This window comes from Pelobates fuscus, chromosome 12 (genome assembly GCF_036172605.1).
Source record: "Pelobates fuscus isolate aPelFus1 chromosome 12, aPelFus1.pri, whole genome shotgun sequence".
In the NCBI taxonomy this organism is placed as follows: Eukaryota; Metazoa; Chordata; class Amphibia; order Anura; family Pelobatidae; genus Pelobates; species Pelobates fuscus.
The window spans coordinates 23,680,920-23,705,430 of record NC_086328.1 but is presented as its reverse complement, the minus strand read 5'-3'; the positions used below and the strand labels follow the sequence as shown (position 1 = coordinate 23,705,430).

General features: G+C 40.7%; 1 protein-coding gene across 1 annotated transcript in view; it reads right to left on the bottom strand.

The window, feature by feature from the left end:
• CMTM4 (CKLF like MARVEL transmembrane domain containing 4) overlaps positions 1–20,970 on the bottom strand; it is a 33,731-nt gene extending 12,761 nt beyond the window's left edge. The window contains exons 1-2 of the mRNA XM_063437697.1: positions 19,805–20,970; positions 2,150–2,326 (exon numbers count right to left, since the gene is read on the bottom strand). Coding sequence (XP_063293767.1) covers positions 2,150–2,326; positions 19,805–19,993 — 366 coding nt within the window. The 5' untranslated portion in view covers positions 19,994–20,970. The remainder of the gene's footprint in view (positions 1–2,149; positions 2,327–19,804) is intronic.
• Positions 20,971–24,511: the final 3,541 nt, after the last annotated feature.

The following is a 24,511-nucleotide window of genomic DNA, read 5'->3' as shown; positions in this document are numbered from 1 at the left end:
TCATGTATAAAGGGGTGTTCCAGATATGGGGGGAAACTGATTTTTCTGCCTGGAGATAATCAAGTTATTACTTTATCAGACTTGATTATCTCCAGGGCTAGGGGAGGGAATTGTATGTTTGTGCTGGGTGTGTTTTATGCTTTTACTGTATCTTATTGGTTATATTTTGTCCCTCACTGTGGGATGTCCCCTTGCATGGGGACTTGCATTAAAGAAGGTGTGTGGTAATTAAAGACAGTTCATTTTGTACCCTTCTTCTTGACTTCGGCTGATGTTTGGGGATTCGTATGCTTTACTAAGGGATTTATTTTGTAAAGCTATTTGTATTTCGTAGGGATTTCGTCTATTTCAACTACCGAACGGAGAGCTATATACTCTGGCGGTTCGGGAGGAAACTACCGAAGGAGGTTTAAATACACTTGGTTTCCTTACACTCTCCATCTGCCCCAGCTCAAACTTTCTGTGGCTGTCCAATCACCGACTTCCCAGTGCAGCTCAATGAGAAGGCAGGTGCTCTGGGCATTTGCTGCCTCTTGAGTTTTGCTCCAATAAGCTAACCAAACCAGGAAGTAACAGGACAGGTTGTCTGTTTGTCAGTCAGTAGGGTGTAACAAGATTAATTTCAGAAAATGCCCATTTCTATTGAAATCTGCACTTTTTGTAAAATGGGGGGGGGGGGGGGGGGGAGAGAGACAATCTTCACACATAAAGCACTTCAGCAAACTAAACAGCTTCAAGGGTCGGGAGTATTCCTTTATGTGCGACACGGAAGGTGTGTCTTAAAGGACCACTATAGGCACCCAGACCACTTCAGCTCAATGAAGTGGTCTGGGTGCCAAGTCCCCCTAGTTTTAACCCTGCAGCTGAAAACATAGTATGTTTAAACTGCAGGGTTATTCCAGCCTCTAGTGGCTGTCTCACTGACAGCCACTAGAGGCGCTTCTGTGATTTACACGGAGTAAATTGTGCTTATTTGACGCTGGACGTCCTCACGGACCTCCAGCATCAAAAAAGATCCCCATAGGAAAGCATTGAGCAATGCTTTCCTATGGGCAGGCTTGAATGCACGCACGCCTCTGGCCGTGCATGCGCATTCGGCTCCATTAAGGAGCTCCGGGAGCATGTCAATGGAGGAGGAGAGGTCACCAGTGCAGAGGGAGACCGGCTCTGGATTAAGGTAAGCAAATAAATGGTTAACTAACTATTTATTCACCGTGGAACGGGGCCCTAGTCACCATTTAGGTGACTGGGGCTCTATAGCGTTAGGAATTCATATTTGTATTCCTAACGCTATAGTGTGCCTTTAATAACCCTGTGAATGTTAGATATGTACCAAGTGCATTGTTCTTGTGAAGTACTTGGCTACAAATAAAGAAAAACATTTGAGGAAAGTTTTCATATTTGCCTTCCTGGGACTGACAGTCAAACAGCATCACTGTAGGATAATGTGATCAAGGTTAGGTACAGGCATGACTTTATGTCACTAACTACTAGTGAATGACCCGAGACACCCTATGATCACTGCATTACCTCGAACAATATAACCCTAAGGTGCCCATTAGCCAGCTTTCCCCTAAATGCTTCAAAATAAATGTAAATTGAACATGATAATGTAGAAAAGGTACATGGAATTTGAAGGGATTCAAGCAGGTCACCCATCGCCTACACTCTCTTTGCCTATGGCTGTTCCACCAAATGTAGGTTCTCAAACATCAGATATATGGTCAGTTTGGTTTGACAATGGTTCTCACCATGTCAATAGGAATTAAATGACCGTGGCCAACATAAGGCTTAGACAGCTTTAAAAAAAAAAAATCGGAATTCAAAGTAAATATCAAATTTAATATCAAAGTAGCCAATCTGGAAACATTAGCGGACTTGGAGAATTGTTCCCCTTGGGCTATTTTAGCTTTAAAATTTGAAATCCACTTAGAATTTCCAACAATTATCACTTCGGTGAACAACCCTGCCAGCCAATAGACTCGTTTCATCTCGACTCTGCTGCCCGACCAAATGATGGCCAAGCGTGGAGACCCTGATTACTTGACATGGTAGGTCTAAAGGCTGCTTTCAATGCTGGAGGCAAATCATGAAATAATAATCTCCACCCAGCTACAGATGGAAGAATTGCTTGATTTCTCCAACTCACAGTTAGGTTCCAGTTAATGTGAGGGACGCTAGTGTGCAGGCCGAGTCCAAACATGAGCAGCAGAACTCCCGTCACCACGAAGGCACTGCAGCTTACAAACTCAAAGAAATAAAGCCCCTCACACGGGGAACATTCCATGATGGTCTCGATGCAGATAAACGAGAGGAGGGCCAGGACCTGCAGACAGAGAAGATGAATAGGGTGACACTGGAACCAAATACACAGCAATGTATACAAAATTATACAGGGTTATACCACATCTCTGTCTCTTACAGTGACCTTACTCAACATGCGAATTATGGATTGGGAGCATCTTATAAGGAAGATCTGCTGGATACACTTGCCATTAATACCTGGTCAGCAGAAATGCACCCCCTGTCAGTGTGCAACGGGCCCAACAGGGGGCAAGTAACTTTTAAAGCCTAGTAGCACAGAACATGAAAATCTAAGCCCTTTGGATAGTACAGAGCTTATATTAAAGGGACACTATACTCACCAGAACAACTACAGTTTATTGCATTTTTTCTGGTGAGTAGAATCATTCCCTTCAGGTTTCTTGCTGTAAACACTGTCTTTTCAGAGAAAATACAGTTTTTACATTACAGCCTAGGGATACCCCCACTGGCCGCTCCTCAGAAGGCTGCTAGAGGTGCTTCCTGAAACAGTGCTGCACAGTGTGACTGACATTCAGTGTCTCCTCCCTCTGAATGCCGACACTGAACTTTTCTCATAGAGATTAATTGAATCAATGCATCTCTATGAGGAGATGCTGATTGGCCAGGGTTGTGTTTGGCTTGTGCTGGTTTTCCCCCTGATCTGCCTCCTTGACAGTCTCAGCCAATCCTATGGAGAAGCATTGTGATTGGCTCAGACCACCACTTCTAATAATGTCAGCAGACAGGTCAGAGGCAGACAAGGGCAGAGCCAGCAGCTGCAGACTTGAATACAAGTAATATTTTACTATATTTAGGGAGGCAAGAGGGGACAATGGGAGCAAGATGGATGTTTTAACCCTATAGGGTCAGGACCCTATAGTGTTTCTTTAAATATACAGATATTTCCAGGATACAGTACATGATTGCTGTTTTTAGGAGAGAAACACTCCTAGTGCTTTAGTATGTCTCATCCTCCGTAACATCAACTGGAGATGAAGTTTAGTCCAGGACACAATTATAGTGATACATATGAACAGTTAATTATTTGAGATCATTGATAAAACTTGGGTCTCTGCATGATGACCCACTCAATGCCCTAACTTTATCAGCGGTTTCCTAATCTAGGTCACTAATTGTTACATTGACCTATCGTTTATATTGTCATACACTATGTAATGCATGATGGGTCAACAACACAATATATTTATCATACTTATGACTTGTCTTTTGTCCTATTGTAAAACACAATGAAAAAAAAAATAAAAAAATCCTGATCTTTTTACCGTGGTTCTAGAAACATATAGAAGAGCAGACAAAGGCAACATTTGTATTAATTATACACATTCTTTATAATAAAACACACAAGAGCAAACAAATCACATAGTGGTTAAACCATTACTGAGAAGCGGAGTAAGAGATCGAGAGGTTTAGGTCAACTGTTGAGATCTGTTCCTCCTGATTGGTTACTGGACGTACAAGGCTCTGTGTTGTTACCACAGCCAATAGGAAGCTGCCTATGAAATGAGAAGCCTCTGATTTTGAGTCGTGAGCTTGCACAAAGCTTTCTCATTTAGAGTCCAGTCAGGGAGTCCATAGAAGGAAGGACACAGGGCTAGAATGAGTCCTGTGGACGTGCATGCATGGCCTCATAGACACACTGTGACTTGGGGAAAAAGGTAGGCACAATTTAGTCGTACACACACACACACGACACTTTCAGTAGTTCTGTGGAGCCAAGAGAAACAGAAGAGGATGCTTTTCTGCAGTGATTTATAAAAGTGACAATTTCTATCTTCAAAGTTTTATAAACTTTATTTAAAATGAGAAGGTCCTGACATATAAAGCATTTCAGTACGTTGAAGTACTTTATGTGGGTTGAGTGCTCCTTTAATTCATGATGAAGTACTGCGCATGCAAGTGAATATCAAAAAAAATACAATAAAAATGCTCAAAAAGGAGATGTAAATGTAATATGGACTGACAGTGAGAAATAAATATACCCAATGGGATGAAATAACAGTAGGGCTGCGTCACATACAAGGGAGCGACTTATTAAATGAAACCGAAAAGATATAACTGGTATGTGAGCGCTCCAATTAATTATGCAGATCTACATAAAAATCAAGATGAAAATATCAATAAACTTAAAAATGACCAATCTCGCCGAGATCACCACAATGACCACCATAAACCACAATTGAATGTACTGGGTGAGTCTTATCTGAATCAGAATACTCTACACATATATATAAGAGTATAACAAAATATCATTTATTGTATAGTAAACCAATCATAAAAAATGAAACAACATCTCAAAACGTCCAGTATCAGATGTAAACGTGATGAATAGTAAGGGGCCCCTTATTCATATTCTTGTCGACAAAGGACTGATGTAAAAAATCAGAGATGTGCACATTAGCATAAAAACTATATGTGAACTCAAAAAAGTTCAAGCAGTAGGCTCCAGTCCAGTCCGTGAAAAAATATATAAGTGGATAAACGGATAGTGCCCAGACGACCAAGCCGTCTTACGGAGAGGGAGCTCAAACACCAGCCAAACACCCTGGTCAAGACTAAGAGGGAAGCGATAGGGATGGCCCCAAAGGTGAAAAATCACATCCAGATATGGAAAACTATGGGGATATCACTTCAGCAACTTACCCTATCCGTCCGACCATCGGGTGAGAAACTGGGAGCACATAAACTCCAAACCGTGAGGGCTGCAGGAAAAAGGCAGTTCTCGCCAGGTCGCTTGCCGAAAATCAATGGCGGGTCGTAAAGGACGAATCGGCTGGGAAGTTCAAATCCGTCGGCGGTGTGGTGAGGTAGCAGACAGCACGTCTACGCGTTTCGTCCTAGCTGGAGGACTTTTTCAAGACAATGTCTGCTGTCTAAGAGCCGGGTTTATATACCCACTCTTAATTGATTCATAGAATGGTCATGATTGTTAATTGATAAACTGAGATCATTACAGATCTAAAGTAAATGGTCATAATTGTTAATTGATAAACTGAGATCATTACAGATCTAAAATAAAATATGCTGCAAGTGGATAGAAAAACACAAAATATAATAAATGAAAACATATATCCTTATTAGGACAATCTCATATTATTAACATCGAAAAATTATATATATATATATAGACATAAAATAAAGATTAAAAATATATTTTTATTTTTACTTTTATTTTTACTAATAAAGTATTTCAATCTCAAGTTTAACAGAGATAATTAATCAATCTTGATTTGTGAGCCTTTTTTTTAAAAAATAATAATAATGATAATATAGTTCAATTGTTTTATAAAAATCTGTTATTTATATATATTAGATTAGGAACAAGAACATTAAAATAAATGTTGAGCACTATATTTTTGTATATATATTTATATGTATAATTAAGAAAAAGAACATTGGAAAAAAATGCTGAACACTCATATAGGATTCATATAAGTGTTAAAGAGACCATGGGGTCTAAGGTGAATCGTAATATATATGTGGTTCCCGATTGATCCTCTCCCACATATAGAGACAGTGAAAGATCTTTCACTCACAGGGACAAATAAGTATGTCTTCCAAATTTTAAATGTTACATTCCACTTCTTCATTTAACCCATTAGGAGTAAGTGTGTTGAGTCTAAAGATCCATTTAGTTTCTGCTGTAATTAAGGCTAATTTTCTATTGGGTATATTCTCTGCAATATGCTCGATGCCCATTACTAAAAGCTGTGAAGGGTTACTGTCATGGGCCATTTGGAAGTGTCTGGCTACTGGAGATTTTTTATCACGGTTGCTGATGGCTCGTCTGTGTTCCCTGAACCTGGCTTTTAATGGTCTCGAAGTCTGACCTACATATAGCAAGTCACAAGTACATATCAACAGATATACCACAAATGAGGTATTGCACGAGATTCTAGTAGTTGTATGGAAGTTCTCATCTTTAGAGGAAGGGGGAAAATTCTTTTTTCCGTGACATATGTGTTGGCAGGTTAAGCATCGGGTGGCACCACATTTGAAATTTCCTGCTTCACATAATATCGATGTTTGATTAGTTTTTGCAGTCGGAAATTTGGAAGGGGCCAATAGGTTCTTTAGATTCCTATTTTTACGGAATGTTACTCTGGGTACTTCAGGGATACTGAAACGAAGCCATGGATCCAACCGCAGAATAGACCAATGATTGTTTAGGATATGAATGATCTGGTTGTACGCCCTATTGTACGTTGTCGAGAAGATGGGACCTTTATTCTGACCCACCTCTCTAGTACTGATGTGAAAGTCTATCCTCGGTTTAGGTCTCCTTATTATCGGATGATTCTCCAATAGAGATAGAATCTCCCTATGTTTGACTGAGGGGGAAGGTGATGAAATCAGTATATCAGCTGCAAACCCAGGGATAATTATAGAGTTCTTTCCGTCCATTCCAATTTTACGCTGGTTGATAAGGGAATCTCTATTGAGCCCTCTAGCCTTCTGGTACGCCCGACCAATGATGCTAGGGTCATAATTCTTATCCAGAAATCGCTGGCAAAGGTCCAACGACTCCTCTTCAAAATTCTCCAAAAAGGAACAATTGCGTCGGAGCCTGGTGAACTGGCTAAACGGGATATTATTAATCCACGTAGGATGATGACCACTCGTGGAGTGTAAAAAACCATTGACATCCACCTGTTTTTTATATGTTCTGGTGTGGACATAACCAGGTTTCCCACTCAGGATTAAATCCAGAAATTCAATAGTAGATCTATTTTTGTTGCTCGTGAAGGAGAGCCCCCACTCGTTGTTATTGAGACTTTGAACGAACTCCTCAGCTTCATTTAGATCACCTTCCCAAATGATCAGGATGTCATCAATGAAGCGTTTGTAGAATTTCAGGTGCCTCTTCCAGATAGGGTTATGGTAGATGTTGGAATGCTCCCATAAACATGTTGGCGTATGCTGGGGCAAAGCTCGCCCCCATTGCTGTCCCTTTCTTCTGTAAATAAAATTGCCCATTGAAACTAAAATAGTTGTGGGTTAAAATGAAGGATATACTTTCAACAATGGCTTCCACTTGAAATCGTGGAAGAAGGGGGTCTTCCAAAAGGAAATGTTTGACCGCTTTCAAACCTAACTGGTGGTCAATGTTGGAGTATAAGGCCGCCACGTCAATCGTTAGCCAGCAGAAGTTCTCCTGCCACACAACCTCCTGCATCAGAGACAACACGTGTCCTGTATCTTTAATGTAGGAGGGGAGGTGAATCATAATTTTTTGCAGGTGAGTGTCTACCCATTTTGAGAGTGGTGCAGTCAGAGAACCAATAGATGAAATGATGGGTCTCCCCGGCGGGTTGGTGAGAGATTTATGAATCTTGGGGAGAAAATAAAAAATGGGGATATTGCCTTCACCAGAGAGGAGGAAACCTTTCTCCATTTTGTCAATAACCTTCATGTCAAACATCTTATTTACCCAAATCCGTAATTCTTTGGTAAAGCGGGTTGAGGGGTTGAAGGTAAGAACTTGATAGTATTCTTGGTCTCCAAGAATTCGATTGGCTTCACCCAAGTAGTCCTCTCTATTGAGAAGGACAATCCCTCCTCCCTTGTCTGCTCCCTTTATGATGATGTTATTATCCTTTTTAAGGCCCTTTAGGGCTGACATTTCGAGATTAGTAAGATTGTGTTCCAATTTACGATCTTTCTGTTGCTTCTCAAGATCCAGGACCAGGTGTTTAAAATCCTTCATAACCAATTCATAGAAGATAGGAATGAACCCTCCCTTGTCGGCTAGAGGATAGTATGTAGAACGAGTTTTAAGTCCTGTAGATACACTAGCCTCCAACACCTCCAGGGCATCAACCTCCCCAAGGGCTTCAGTTTGATCATTTAGTAGGCTCATCAGGTTCTTCAGAATGATTTTATCTTGTGGATCATTTAGAAAGAACGAAGCCGTGTGAACGCTATTGGCATCCTTGATATTAAACGACCTGGTTAAGGTTAATTTTCTAATAAATTGGTTAAGATCTCGAAATAGATCTAGGATATCCGGATTCCTAAACGGAGCAAAACTCAGACCCTTGTTGAGTAAGGAGATCTCAGGTGCGGTCAATACATGGGTGGATAGGTTGAAAATTCCAGTTATGGGAGGCATCTCATCTTGTTGGGGTTTGTTTCCCTTTCCTCTCGTTCCCCTGTGGGTGCATCTCTTTTCTTGCTCCCTATTTTGGAAAAAAGTGGGAACGTTTTGGGTCGATCCACAGGGCTCTCTTCTAAAAAATGAGCCTCAACTGGATTATCCCGGTGGAGAACTCTGGGGGGTTTGGGACGCGCTCCTAGTTCCTCATGCTTGGTCCGGGGACCTGACCCCTCCATGGAACCTCGGTCTGTGGTCTCCAATAAGGGGATAAAGTTGGGGTTGTCCTGTCTCCTCCATCGGTCACGATGAGGTGTATTGGCGGTATAATGAGTACCTTTCTCTTTCTGATAGTGATTATTTCTGGTACGGTGGTTCTGATTGAAGGAATTGTATGGTTTGGATTGGACAGCTTCAGCATATGTCTTCGGGCTCCATTGGGGAGTCCTCTTGGATCCATAGGAGCGATTAGCATAGTTGGTACTCCTTTTTCCTTTAGTTGGCTGGAAATGGTCAGGGTATTGACTTCTAGAATCCTTCCTCGGAAAAGGAGTAGTTGTGTCCCTTTTCGATCTCAAGGTCTTTCTTTGCCAATTTCTGATGCAGCCACTTGCATAGTCCTTTAGGTCCCTTGTGTATTTGGTGTTCTTTTTGGTGACCAGGTCTTTCTCAAATCTAATAATCCTATTGTTCATAGTAGTATCCAACTCTGTTATTGAGTCGGGTTGGTCAGTGGTATTGATCTTTGAATGAATTATTTCAATCTCCTTTTCAGTCTTTTTCAATCTGTATTCTCTATACCTAACCAGAATTCTCATGAGTATCATAGAGCAGTTATCTAAGGCCATCCCTATCGCTTCCCTCTTAGTCTTGACCAGGGTGTTTGGCTGGTGTTTGAGCTCCCTCTCCGTAAGACGGCTTGGTCGTCTGGGCACTATCCGTTTATCCACTTATATATTTTTTCACGGACTGGACTGGAGCCTACTGCTTGAACTTTTTTGAGTTCACATATAGTTTTTATGCTAATGTGCACATCTCTGATTTTTTACATCAGTCCTTTGTCGACAAGAATATGAATAAGGGGCCCCTTACTATTCATCACGTTTACATCTGATACTGGACGTTTTGAGATGTTGTTTCATTTTTTATGATTGGTTTACTATACAATAAATGATATTTTGTTATACTCTTATATATATGTGTAGAGTATTCTGATTCAGATAAGACTCACCCAGTACATTCAATTGTGGTTTATGGTGGTCATTGTGGTGATCTCGGCGAGATTGGTCATTTTTAAGTTTATTGATATTTTCATCTTGATTTTTATGTAGATCTGCATAATTAATTGGAGCGCTCAAAAAGGAGCATTCACTCATTTCTGTCTTCCATTAGCTGTAAAACGCTTCCCACGGCGCAGTCAGATGAAAGTTTATAGGATGCACGCTAACTTGATGTAACCCACGCCTGCTTTACATCTACAAATCACATCTTATTAAAAAAACAGGAGAATTCTTTGAAGTAACAGTGAATTTACAAGTCAATAGAAGTTCTTTGATGCTCACTGTACAGTAACTGCAAAGAGCGCACAATGTAACAGAATATGTTCAGCGCAGGAATAAAGCTAGTAAGTTTTGAACTAGGATTTCAATATATTGTGTTAAGAGAGGTCTTCAACTTCCCAGTATCCAATGTCCTTCCTTCTTTTATCCTGAGGCCTGCCCCATCATCTCTCTCTGCCTAGCCTTGCTTTGCCGTGATTGTCTCAATACCCTGGTCCTTCTTGAACTCTTTGACCTGCTTTCTTCATCCTTAAGCCCAATCTATGCTCCATTTACCCACTCACTTCTAACCTTTCTTGGCCCCAACACCCTGGGCCTACGCTGTGCTTCCACCTAGCCCTTTTTTAGGCTCTCACAAACCTCTTTGCCATTTTCCCTCTTGGGACCCCACACCATTTTCTCTACTCCCTCTTGCTTTGATTTTTGTTTTTTTCCCCCCCATCTTTACCAAGTTCACCAATTGTCCCACTTTGTCTAGGCTCAGATAACCTTTTGCCCTGATCAAATCGCGCCTTGCCATGCTCTGTTCTGTTTGCCCCTTACCCTGTCCTATCCTGGCTCCCTTTTATCCTTCCCATGCTCCTTTCCAACCTGCTCCTCCTCTCATTTTAGTAGTTTTTAACCCCGTAGCCCAGTTTGCACATTGTCCTGCTCTATCCGCACTCTGTTTACTGATGGCCCTGCTCTGTTCCACTTTTCAAGTTGCCCTGGTCCAATTTGCCCCTTGCCCTGCCATGGTGCAGTTAACTCATAAATCTCTCTACTGATTGCTCAACTTGATATCTCCCCTTACTGCTTGTATTCATTATTCCTGCCTATTTGTGCTTAGCACACTTTAGCATGACTCTTCCCTATCTTTCCTAAGCATTGACCCCTTCTTTCTCATCCGGTCATCTAGCTTTTATGACACCTTTTCTTGTACATTTTGCTCGGCCACTCCAACTAAGTCTCTTCAACTTTCTCACTCCACGGTCTTGACATTGCTCCTTGGTAAGGTCTATTCCTTATCCCAGCCCTTGCTCCTCTCCATACTGAACACTGCCCCTCACATCTTCAACCCTTCCCTTAACCGATTCTACCTGTTCCATTTTGGCTCTATTTTTGCCTTTGCTTACAAAATATATAAAGAGTTATCCCCTAAAGTGAGAATTCAAAAAGTGAATTTATAATTTGAGGTCAAATTAGTCAAACTGAAAACATTCTTCAAGTCAGCTATACTTGCAGTTTGGCTAATTTGGACTTAAAATTTTAATTCACTTTGATTTCTTACTTTATTGAATCACCCATGCAGTTTCGAAGCAGGCCATACTAAGACGGATAAATATGCTCATACACAGATTTTCACAAAATACATAAACCCTTGCAGACTTCTTTCTCCATCAACTTCAGACATACAAAAAAAAAAAAAAAAATTGTGTATTTTCTTAAACATTTGGATACCCGATCATATTACCATCCCCAGGAAACTATTAATAAAACCAGTTGGCCTTGCTTGTTTTCCCCGAATTAAAGAGCCCAGCCAGAGCGCCCTGTAACCCTTGGGCAGACCTTTTTATAATACACAAAGCTGAATAAGTGATGAGCCGTCTGTGTTTACAGCGAAACGAATGCTACAGTAATTACTGGATTCTTTCCCACGCTAGTAATTAGCGGAAGCCCAAACTGGAATATTTATTGCCAGGGATGAATGGAGGAGAGTGTTCCTAGATGCTGGACGTTATAATTTTATAACGTACATGTGATTTCTTTCAAAATACGTAAAGGAAGTAAGAACAGAACCCTTTGATATAATAAAGCATGATGGTCCATGTGGTCACACGGTTATTACTCTAATATTGTTTGACAGGGTTATTCAGTTAACTGAAAATGGCCAGAAATTCTAATTTTACAAAAGGTTAAGTTTTAGGCCAAAGTAGACACACTAGAGAGAGAAAAAACCAAAATGCTCTGCTTGTTACAATATTACTCAGTAAACTATAGTACTAACGCACAATGCCATATCAAATCCTCCCATCACTATAAGCCAGTAGACCACATGGGATGCAAGGAGACTAAGCGTGCTAGAATACGTAAGTATGCTGCCCTGTTTAAGGTTGTACCTATATAGATCAATTTACGAACAGTAACTACACTTTACGGACAAAGTATTGGGATACCTGACCATTATACCAACATGGACTTTTAGGATATTACATTCTAAATACATAGACATTAATATGTACATGCAGCTACTCGGCCATGGAAACCCATTCCATCAAGCTCCTGCCGCACAGTTTTGGTGCAGATATTAATGCCAGTGGAAGTTTGAAACTCTTCAGCTATGGAATAAGCAGAGCATTGGCGACATTTATGCACCATGCACCTCAGCACTCTGTGACCGTGCTCTGTGACTTTACGTGGTCTTCCGCTTCGTGGCAGAGTGGCTGCTGTTCCTAAATGCTTCCATTTTCCAATAATACCACAGTGGTCCGTGAAATATCTAGCAAGGATGAAAAAACCATGAAAAAGTACCACGCTTGAATTCACTGAGCTCTTCAAGACGACCCAGTTTTTCACAAATGTTTGTAAAGACATCCCAATAATTAAGAGTTGTGTCCCAATACTTTTGTTCTTCTAGTGCATGTTATACTATAGGAGGTTTACATCATGATGTACTTTTCGAATATTAGGGGGAATGAAAGTGGCACGGGAGGGGCTTGCCAGTTCAATATGTGTATGTTGAGATGTACAATTCCAGCTCTCCCAAAAATGAGTCCAGTCTGCTGTAAACCAGGACCATATACCACAGAGTGGGCAACAGAAATGGTTTCAAGTGCCAGCTGCCCTTTTGGAGAATTTTCCCCATATCCCTGAATTGAAAATGGTACTTAAAAATGGTCACTTATAGAATAAGTGTGCATGGTAATTCATTGCAGTATTAAGGTATTTCTATATTTCCCAACATTTCAAACGGCCAAACAGGGACTTTTATTACAGGGGGTGTGGCCGGAGGTGAGCTTCTTGTAGGCTAATTATGTTTCACCATGTCCGACTGATGTCATTTAAAAAGTTACTCTAAGGACCATAACCACTTTGCTTGCTTAAGCTGGTATGGGGCAAGGTTTCTATCTGAAACACTGCCAGAATAGAAATATTCTTATTTTTACACCACGTTGTAACTCCGCCTCTAGAAGCGGTCATCAGCCAGCTCGAAATGAAAGTCAATTTCGTACAATTTTCCCGTTTGCCATCAGTATGCACAAACAGGCTGACAATGAACACGCAGTCTTCTTACGTGCAAGCTCTACAAACCAACACACATGCTCACATACGCACAGCCACAGAGTCTGCCCTTTGATCAGCGACCTACAGTGCTAGTTCTTGGCTGGCTGCAACCCAGTGGATTTTATTGGGCATGGCCCAGCACAAAGAAGGAATGTCATGTTGGGTAGAAAAGAAGTTTGTAAATGAGAATCGTGGCCGTGGACAAACAGGCACATATTCCCATATGTGGTGGCATTGTCCACGTTTACAATTATTTTGGAAGAATGCACATACAATAATCAGGGATATTACTTCTGTTGTTACCGACTCCAGAGCTATGTTTATTCAAGTCATTTCCTGAAACCTTTACCAAAGTGGATAAGATAATGGTAGGCCACGTCTTGATAGCGACCACTATGGTAATACCACGTTATTGGAGGTCTGACGTCGTTCCTGCTATTAAAGAGGTATTGACATTGGCCTTAGAGAATAAGTGCTATGAGATGCACCTCAGATTGCCATCAAACACAACAGAATCATTAACTTTCCACTGGAACATATGGGAGGATGTCAAACGAAAATACTCTTTCTTTATGAGTACTTTATGAGCCTCTCCATTTACTCCTGTTCTGTTTGTATACACAACTGTTTGTACACGATATCGCCAGTACATATAAAGTGTTTTTACACCTTATTAGACACTATGTAGTGTTTTTCATAAAGCATATGTTATCGATTTTATAATGGATGGATACTTTTCCCCCTGATTCTGTTTGATTTATATAGTTTTCTTTATTCCTTATATTTCATAGTTTTACAATGATTATTATTGTTAAAAATTAAAAGCTTTCAATAAAAAAAAAAAAAAAAATATTTGACAAAATGTTCTGCAGCTAATGTGATGTATGATTTTTGGGTTTAGAAAAGGTGGATAGAAGGATTTTGGTACCAAAGAATGACTGTCCTTCTTAGAGTGGGACACTTGGGTGGCATGTATTAACCATCACAAATATAACACCACAATGAGTAAAATTACAAATTAAACAAATGCAACAATAGATGAACAATGACAAAATGGTATGCACATTACAAGTTTAACCCCTTAAGGACCAAACTTCTGGAATAAAAGGGAATCATGACATGTCACACATGTCATGTGTCCTTAAGGGGTTAACACAGTCATAATAAGAGTATAAAAAAAAAAAGAAACTGCAAAGTGTTCATCTTTACTGACAAATCCAAGAAACAGAATGCCTTGCTTAACACATATATATTAAGACAGTTTAAATAGTAGCTGAAATTTCAGCATGAGACAGGATGATCACATTTTGTCAGAGCAGATGGAAACAGGGCAATGGTTTAACGATTGATCCAGAAGCACATTCCTTAGTGTGCATTGCGCTTTCCCAGCTTAACCACAAGTCTGTTCGTTCTTGGAATCGGGAATGGTTTTCCTGTTTGTGCTGTGCTGTCCTAGGACACACTAACCCCATCATCATCTAAATCACTGACACAGACAGACTGCAGACCCCCTGTCCATCTTCTAATTTGACATCTTTTCTGAAAATCCCACCAACCAAGATGTATGTCTGCCAAAATACCTGCACTTGTGACAGGCAAGGTGGAAAACAAATAAAAGCTGTGTAATCCCTCATGTATGCCCGCAGGCTGCAGACAGTTCATGAATGATGCTATTTCCACCCCTGAATCTTGACACCTGCCTGATAATGTTATATTGGGACAATAGGTGATGGAAGCCACCTACATAATTATTTGCATGTGCAGTTTAACGAAGATCACGAGGCTCCTAGCTCAGCCATGACAAATTCCCAATTCCTTTTAAAGGGGAAGTAATCCTTTACAGAAAAAAAAAAAGCAAAGAAAAAAAGAGAAGTTTGTTGTTGTTCAACTTTGCAGTTTGTCTGTATAAAGGGAATCCATATCTTTAGCTTTTTTCTTTTCCTTTTTTTTTAAAAGCACAAGACATTTTATCTATTCTTGAGTTTTCCGCAGCAGATCTAATTGTTGTATTTACTAGAGATGCAACAATTGGACATAAGGTATTGATATATTTGAATAGTCAATTAAAATACAGTAATTATGGTCATAATTACAGATCTAGGAACATTCATGTTTTGTATGCCGCACATCTGCCAAAATCATGAGACATGCATGTGTTGGTGAATGATCTGTAACCAGACGAGTTGGACACACAGGAACAGAGAGATTGAGGGCCCTGCTCAATGAGCTTATAAACTAGTTTAGTTCGGGTCCTCACCACACATCCCTTGCGTGTGATCCAACCTTTGCACAGTGCTGTGAACTATCCTGGCATTTTCTAAACAATATGTACTATAGTTTACAATACAGTGCACTCTTTATATAAAAGCTCAGAGAAAAAAAAAATTTTTAGTCAACAGGACTTCTTTAAATTAATCTCCCCACTCAAACTCGGAACGAATTAGCACTAATTGGATTAAACAAAAGGGCCAAAAGCCCCTTCAGTTTAGACAACTGGTCGTGAAGGGGATCATGGGAAGGATGTATTACTGCACCTACAGGTTGTAGCGGCTGCATATAAGCTGTGTGGCTTGGAAGAGAACCAGATAATGCTGTTAAAAAGCCCTGAAGGAATGAGTCTCATCAATGTTTGTACAGATGGTGTTTGAGAAGGGAGTAGCTTTCAATCAATGCCAATTAAGGTGGCACGGTCACTGCTCAAATGTCAGCACAAGCCAACACCTCATTCCAACATTGTGCAATACAGAAAAAAATAAAATATGAATGAATCGTTTTCAGGTATTTGTTTCCATTGTGATAAGTAACGCTGGGTATACAATATTAAGGAATTAAACCACTATAGTGAAATGCCAAGAGGCACCCGGAGGGCACAAACACATGGCACTATGGAATGAATGGCACGTTAAGCTTGGCTTAGGTAGAGTTTTCCAAACAGATTCCTGAGAGTGCACGTCCGTATTCAGAAAAAATCGCAGGGCAATATTGTCACCCAAACCTGCATAGAGCTTCTGTCAGCCCTACTGAGGAAAGCCCTGCAGAGCTTCAGCTAAACACAGGTAAATGGTGCCTGGAGACCCCAAACTGTTCTCAAATAAATGGCTTGATCATTTACCCTGGGGGGGGGAGAACTCCTGGCACCATAACCACTACAAAAATATTTTAATGACACCAGCAGGTTTAAAACAAAAAACAAAAAAATGTATGGTTTAAGAGAGCACAATTAAAAAACAACAATTGTTCAGTTGCCATATCAAATGTTTTTGGGTTTATTCCTTAAAACGCAGCCATTTCTCCTCCTTCTTTATACAACATCTGCGTAGGGATCCCTTTTGCTCTTAGTCTGTCAGTTGACTTTTTCACTGTTAAATTACGCTTTTCTTACATGCCAGAACCTTATCTCCAAATACCTCCATCTTCCAGTCTTTTAAACTGTACCTGGCTTCACTTGCCCTTCTGTGGGCAAGCAATGGTATTATCACACAGACACCATTCAAGTGTCCAGTCTCCTCTTCCCAGCAACTTCCTGCTTGGCCTTTTAAGACATGATGTCTACTATGTTTGAAGCCACACAATTCTCCTCCCCTCGATCACCTCATTTAGAATGTAGATTATATTATTTCTCCTCCCATTTCAGTCCACCTTCTTCATACAGATTACAACTTGGATAATATTTGTTATGTGCAGTCTTCTGCACTTCCTGGTCCTCAATTTGTATTCCTCCCATTAGTCCCCCTGGGGAAGCAGTACTTTGTTGATCCTTGAGAGAGGGACTGCTGAATCTCCGCTCATGTATAAATTTCATGGAGGAAATCAAGTGAAAATTACATGAGAGGATGAAATAAAGGCAGGGATTATAATCCATGAAGCAGGGTTAAATAACGGATTATGGGAAAATTACCATGGCAATGTGGGCAAGAACGTGTCAAACCGAAGCAGATTGACAAATATAAAGTTCCCCAAAGAAAGAAAACAAACAAAAACCCCAAAACGTTTCAGATAAGAAGAAAAAAAGAGAAAGATTGAGGAAACCTAAATGAGTTCTACCAAAAAATGATACCTCAAAGTGACAGTCTGACTACTACAAAATCACAATATTTGTGGATTAATCCAAAACTGAACCCAACTTTCTAATTTGGATATTTATTAAAGACAAATTGAGACCAAAGTGACTCTGAATTGCTCTGAAACAGGACATTATGAGGCACAATAAGTTGTGCCTAGCGAATGGCAGAACAGTCGTCCCGTATAATGAGGGAATGGAGGGCCATTCAACCAGGATCCCCAGTTTACGGGCAAGAACAGGGCCCGATTTCACTTTTTCCCCAAACGGAATACAGCTCAGGTATTGTAGCTTGAAATTTGGAAGTTCCTTTTTTCATTCCTCCACAGTTTCCAGTTTAGCAAATAAGCCTGAGATTTTCTTTTGTTACTTTCATTAATTTTATCACAAGTCTTCTGTCCAACGATTAACCCCTGCTCTGCTGTGGAAACTAACAATAGATTATTAAGCATGCTCATGGTAAGTTTTACTAGAAGACTGCATTCCATATACTTAATGAAAGGAATGTTACTTTTTCAATTTTTTTGCAACAAGGAGATTAGTTGACTTTGTTTAATCCCCAATATTTTGATTATTAAAATCACTTACAAGTGTGCCGCAGCCTTGCCATTTTCACAGTTACGACCTTTCTGAAGGTCACAATTCTATGAAACTTTAATGTAAACAGTCATTCTATTATGCCCAAAACTCACTCAACTCCTCAACGGGAATTGCAACATTTAAGATTTTTTTTTAATTAAATTAAAGTAAATCAAATTTTAAAAAAAATAATACATTTGCTAAAAACAACAAAGAGGAACTAGAAAATTCAGCTCTTTTCTCCTATTTTAAAAATCAACATATCTCGGATTGAGCAAAATATATTTGAAGAATTTTATGGATGCCGCTTTGGCACATCTCAGAAGGAATATAAACAAACAAAGATTTGGCTGGAAGATAGGGGTTATAGGGCTTCCAATAATACAATCTTTCTCAAACACGGTTTAATGATTCACTAAATATATCATTATAGATCATGAACAGGTGAAGCTAGAATAGCCCAATAAAACCTGGCATGAGTTTTGCTTATATGATCCAAACGGATGTAGAAAGAATAAGGAGAGATGGTATTTTGCCGATTTATGACCCCAAATGTCGCAAAGGGCAAAGCCAAGCAAAATGTCTACAAAATTGATGTACAAGCAACACCTTTTTTTAGATTTAAAAAAAAAAAAAAAAAAAAAAAAAGGTTATTAGCAGCGAATGTTTACAACAATTGTGATATAGTAACATCAAGTCCACTACATCAAATTCAGCCAAACATTTTTTTTAAGTTTCATTAAAAAAAATAAACCAAATGTTCACTTGTTCTGTAACATTTTTAACAGTCATGCACCGAATGTTAAACCAACTATGAAATTGCTATGACCTTGCATAAGGTGTCTGATTGCGTTATTCTCCTGGGACAAATACCAGCTGTCACTTTTGAAGAACAATTAGAGTGCAGTTAAGTAGAAGGAGAATAATTCTCTCTTATAACCAATAGAGAACAAGCACGGGAGCAAGTCGTTGGTATTCACAGAGAGTAAATAGAGGTTACAGACACACAGGTAGGGATGGTGGGAGAATATTACAATTATACGAGTGCATTGGGAAATGGCATCAGGTGTAGTCTGGAAAATAATTATCCTACGGGAATTTGCACGATTGTTCTGTTTGCTCACCTGCACAAGTCTGAAGCCTTAACCAGGTGTATACACAACAAACTGCAAGGTGTACTTTTGCTCTGTTATAAGAAAATTCCAAAATTGATCCAGATTTTAGGAATTATCCCAAGCTACATCAATGATGGTATCCCTAAAAACTGGACCTATATTGGCATCGCAATGGCTTAAACTGCAGGGCTTTCGATATTATTATTATGGAGGACTTGCTTAGCATTTCCACACAACAGTTTTATAAATGATAAAATGCAAGAATCTGTCTATAAATAAAGTGAAAATCCAAGACTTAATTAGGGATTTTCTGAAATTTGTCAAACTAAAAAAAAAAAAAATTCAACTCAATCGATGACTGGGTGCTCCAACTATGAAAATGTGAATTTTTTTTGCCAATTTTTCACAATTCCTAGTTTAATACATAAACCTTCCAAAAAGGTATCAAAGATACACACAGGATTATTTACTAAATTGCCAAGAACACAAAAGTAACTTAATTTTAGGCCACAATAGCAAGTTGACAAAATATTTGACTTAGAGAAATTTTACAATCCAACTATTCTGGCCTTAAGTTTTAATATTTTTGAGATTCTGACAATTTACACTTGAATAACCTTGATAACTTGCTACCTCCAAGAAGGATCAAGGACGCCGAGATGTTTTGGACTACAAGTCACAGGAAGCTTTGCCAGGCACCATGAGAATTTACTCCACAGCAGATGAATAACTGTACTCGGGAAGGGTATCTGGGGTCCCCCAGTGCAAAAACACAGTGACTTTTGGATATCACCTCCTCCCCATCACTTACCACTTGGATGCATTTGAGGATACCATAGAGGGATCTCATGTAGTCCAGGTCACAGGTGATTCCTCTCAGCCCCCTGTTGGGCATTACTGGCTCTGTGGTGGGCTGGTATGGGCTGCTGGCCCCAGACACCATGGAGGCTGTGGAAGCTTCACCCTCAAAGCCATCCATGTCTTCTGCTGCCCCCCTCATCACAGAGGCCCCCACTAATTACAGGTCACAGACAGGGGCCACAGCCCCAGGGATGCATACCCCCCACTGCCTTTGTCTGAAGTTTGGGATGGGTAGTAGGTTGGTCACCGCCCACTCTGAGGCTCTGCACTCCTCTAAGATGAGCAGAGCAGTGTGTGCAGAGCCCAAGAGGGATGTAGCAGAGTAATGTGTGCAGAGCCTGGTGAGGCTGCAGAGCAATGTGTGCAGAGCCTGGTGAGGCTGCAGAGCAATGTGTGCAGAGCCTGGTGAGGCTGCAGAGCAATGTGTGCAGAGCCTAGTAGGGATATAGCAAAGCAATGTGTGCAGAGCCTGGTGAGGTTACAGAGCCCAGTAGGGATATGGCAGAGCAGTGTGTGCAGAGCCCTGTAGGGATATAGCAGAGTAGTGTGTGCAGAGCCCTGTAGGGATATAGCAGAGTAGTGTGTGCAGAGCCCTGTAGGGATATAGCAGAGTAGTGTGTGCAGAGCCCTGTAGGGATATAGCAGAGTAGTGTGTGCAGAGCAGTGAGTGCAGAGCCTGGAGAGGTGGCAGAGCAGTGTGTGCAGAGCCTATAAGGGATGTAGCAGAGCAATGTGTGCAGAGCCCAGTAGGGATATAGCAGGGCAATGTGTGCAGAGCCCAGTAGGGATATTGCAGAGCCCAGTAGGGATGTAGCAGAGCAGTGAGTGCAGAGCCCAGTAGGGATGTAGCAGAGCAGTGTGTGCAGAGCCCAGTAGGGATGTAGCAGAGCAGTGAGTGCAGAGCCCAGTAGGGATGTAGCAGAGCAGTGAGTGCAGAGCCTGGAGAGATTGCAGGAGGGGCGGGCGTGGCTAGGTGGCCGTAACGTGCAGGGCCCCCTGTGGAGGGCTCGCTCAGTATGCTCTGTGCTCTGCACACGCAGCGCGCTTCGCTCGCTCTCTCCCAAGCACTGACGCGCTCTGCAGGTAACCTGGGGTGACGCGAGGCGCCGCAGCCAATCAGCGCGTCGCTTCTGTGGTGACATCACGCGCAAGGTCATGCTTTTTGGTCCCGCCCCACCCCTGTAGTTAACACATTGAGAGCCAGACAGTCTGCGATACCCAGCATCACGTGCTCTCAGAGTGTAACCCACAAACACACTGCTATTTACTAACGGGCGGGATGTCAGCAATTCTTGAAGATTAGTGTTTAGACCAAAATAATCAAACTGAGAACCTGGCTGGTTTGGAGAATGTCCGCAGTTTGTTTGTTTTTTTTGCCAAATAATTAGAAATGTACTTTGAACCCCTGAATATTCACATTGCAGTAATAATAATCCTCACACTGTGCTCTAGGAGCTGTGTGTTAGATATATTATTATAGTTATTGTTATTATTATAGTTATTGTTATTATTATTGTTATGTAAGAAGTTTAACTGAGAGGGCTCAGTTTATGGTCAAAAAGTCAAAGGATAAATTAAATAAAATTATAATTTGAGGTTCATTCGCTAAACCCTAAATGTTGGTGAATTAAAACCCGACCACAACTAATACATTTTGCAATTCAGATTTTTATTTACTGCAGACAGTTTGGCGTTTAGTGCATAGCACTGAAAGGGTTTCTTTTGGAGTGCTATATTTTGCCTCAAAAGTAAACATAATCAGCGGAAATGTACAAATGTCAGGTTTGGATTCCCCACCATTAGTTATTTCCCCAGCGTTCTGCTTCGATAATGTTATATTAAAGCAGCGATGTCACCGTCTGTGGACTTTGACGAATTCGCAAAGACCCCGACGGTTACATCCCTCACGGGGGTCCCGTAACCCTGTAGGGGTCCAGGCAGGTAAAGGTGAGATTTACTAACCTGAACCTATCCCTCGTGGGTGCGGCTATCTTGAACCAGCACCTCCTGGCGCTAGTTAAGCATGTTCGAGAGTACATCCTTGAGGTCTATGGAGGATCCCAAGGGATTCCTCCATAGACACAACCAATTTCCTGCAGCCGTCTCTGATGACGGCTGTCGGGATTGACACTCTTGTTTGCATATGGGGATTGACACTTAGTCTAAGAAAGTCAGGTGGGGACGAAATATAGAGACAAAAAAGTCCCTTCTTTGTCTCTGTATTTCTCTTGACTGGGTTGGGATTTGGCTGAAATTCCAACACAGTCAAAATGAGTATTTCATAAAGATTCTATGCTTAAGAAATACTATTTTTTTTGTTTGTGGGGGGTGATAGTGCCACTTTAAATCCACGTGGCTGCGTACCATTCTATCCTGGTCACCGGGGTGTGCATACAATCAGTGTGTGGATGTATATTTGTATTTAGCTTGTTAGGTGTCTGCTTCTATGTACTGAGAATCAAACACACTGGTGAGGCTTTAATAGACGAGTACTACTTGTTTATTCACATGCTTTTTCATAAGGCCCTGTGCGTGCAAAGAGGTTGCTGGTAAAATGGTCCTTGTCCTGGCATCTTGGGTTTGTATACTGGTCTCCTACATCTAGGGACAGCAGGGAAATTATCTTAAAAATTGCAGTGAGAGCACGTCAATGGATTAGGATCCAAAGGGCCACTAGGCTAGTTGCTAGTTTGCCCCTCTTTATTCTTCACATATGGATCGTTAAATGGGCCAAGCAAATTCATTGTTTCGGGGGACGTCTTATGGCTAATCATGCTCAGAGAGGCTGACATTCCAGGTGACATGCCCATTAATTCTGGCAGAATAGCCCCTCACGGCCGACCCCTTGTGACTCGCCCACCGTCTGTCCTGCATCCATTACTCCCAATGTTAGATATGTCTCTACTCAAACCAATGTGACTTTACCAGTCTTAACAGGCTACTGTGCATGAACAGCAGCCTGGATTCAATCCTGCTTCTTGCCTTATTCTTCCCAATGGCATAAAAAGTGCATTCTTGACTGTGCCTTAAAATATCTGGCAAGATATCTCCATAAAGACCAGTCTAAGAATGATTTGATTGCCACAACTGACAAATAGATACTTTTTTTGACAGATGACAGGTCAGTTAATTTAGGAATTCCGCAGCAGCCAATCACCGCCCTCTAAGGTTGGATGGATTTGGACAAATATCTCAGCATAAAGTTTACATGGAAGCTGCTGTGGAGAGGTTTTTTTTGGGAGAGGGATTTGACATTTTGTTTATAAAGACATAGGGCAGTAACCAGCAATTCCTATAATGGTGCTTAGAGGATCCTTTTAATTTGTGTGACACGGTTCGTGCCAGTTAACCCATATCACTTACAGAAATCCTTAAAACAGTCCACTTTCACACAGGACTCTTTGTTTTGCTTTCATCCGCCAAAATGACTGCAGGTATATTATAGTATAAAAAAAAATTAAAATCTGTGTTTTGTAGATAAAGGTTACGCAAAGGATTCAGGAAACATTTTGACATGACAAAAACTATGTGAGCTGGTTTTGTGAGCAGAGTTTGCAAGCTTACAATATGAAGGATAAAAATGAAGCACGTGCAACGTAAGGTGCAGATAAGCTAAAATATAAAATACACACACTTTGTAGGTCACGGATATCGACTGATATGGATTGGTGTGCCTGGGGTTCTTTGTGAAACTTGTACAGTTTTTATATGATGAATAGTTAATAAGCGAGATGGAATGGCCAAGTTGTACTGTTTAAAGGGACACTCTAAGTATATACACTACCGTTTCAGTAGAGTGGTTATGGTGCTATACCTGTATGTGTATGCTTGTTCTTCAGTTTTCTGTAAAAAAAAAAACTTTTTTTGAGTAGTTTGATTTAAAAAAATCAGAAGAAGCAAACTTAGTGTTGGCCAAGTTATGTTTAATGATTTTTTTATTTTTTTATTGAGGTGTGCAAATGAGCATTACAGAATAAGGAAGTAACGGTTATCACAAACAGGTGTATCACAGAAGCCTGACTTATATGTTGCGCATTACTTCTGTATGGCTGCCTCTTTTTTGTTTTAATAAGGAAAATAATACATTTTAAAGAAAACAGAAAGTGCTATTAACAATCTGGGGGCTGAGTGTTTAATAAAACGGTCTATATGGTTGCGATACCACTCCAGTGCGCTGATCTTGGTAGACCGTTAACCGTTTTGGTGCACGGTGTACCTATGGGTGTTTGTATCCCGTCCTCATAGTTATCTATGCATGCGTGGTGGAGGTTGTGTTGGCTGAACGGGAATTAGGTTAGTGCTCGCCGTTAAAGTATATTGGTATGACATGGAGCAGGGTGGCCTGGTGTAGGTGGGTTATTGCCAGGAACTTATCACAAGGACAGCACTTGGTATGTTTAATTAGTTTGATAGAACACCAGAGGACGACAACTATAGTCTTGTGCCCTAACCACTACAATAAGCTGTAGTGATTGTGGTACATAAAGTGACCCTTTTATATGAAGGGTAGAGATGTACAGAGGAGCAGTGTTGTAGGGAACTACAATAAAAGTAAGAGTTTAACTCTTTAACTGATGGGATAGGAACGTAGAGCACCACATTTAATATGATGAGCTGTGGGACAGCATTCTACTTAGAATGGAGTGTAGTCAACTGG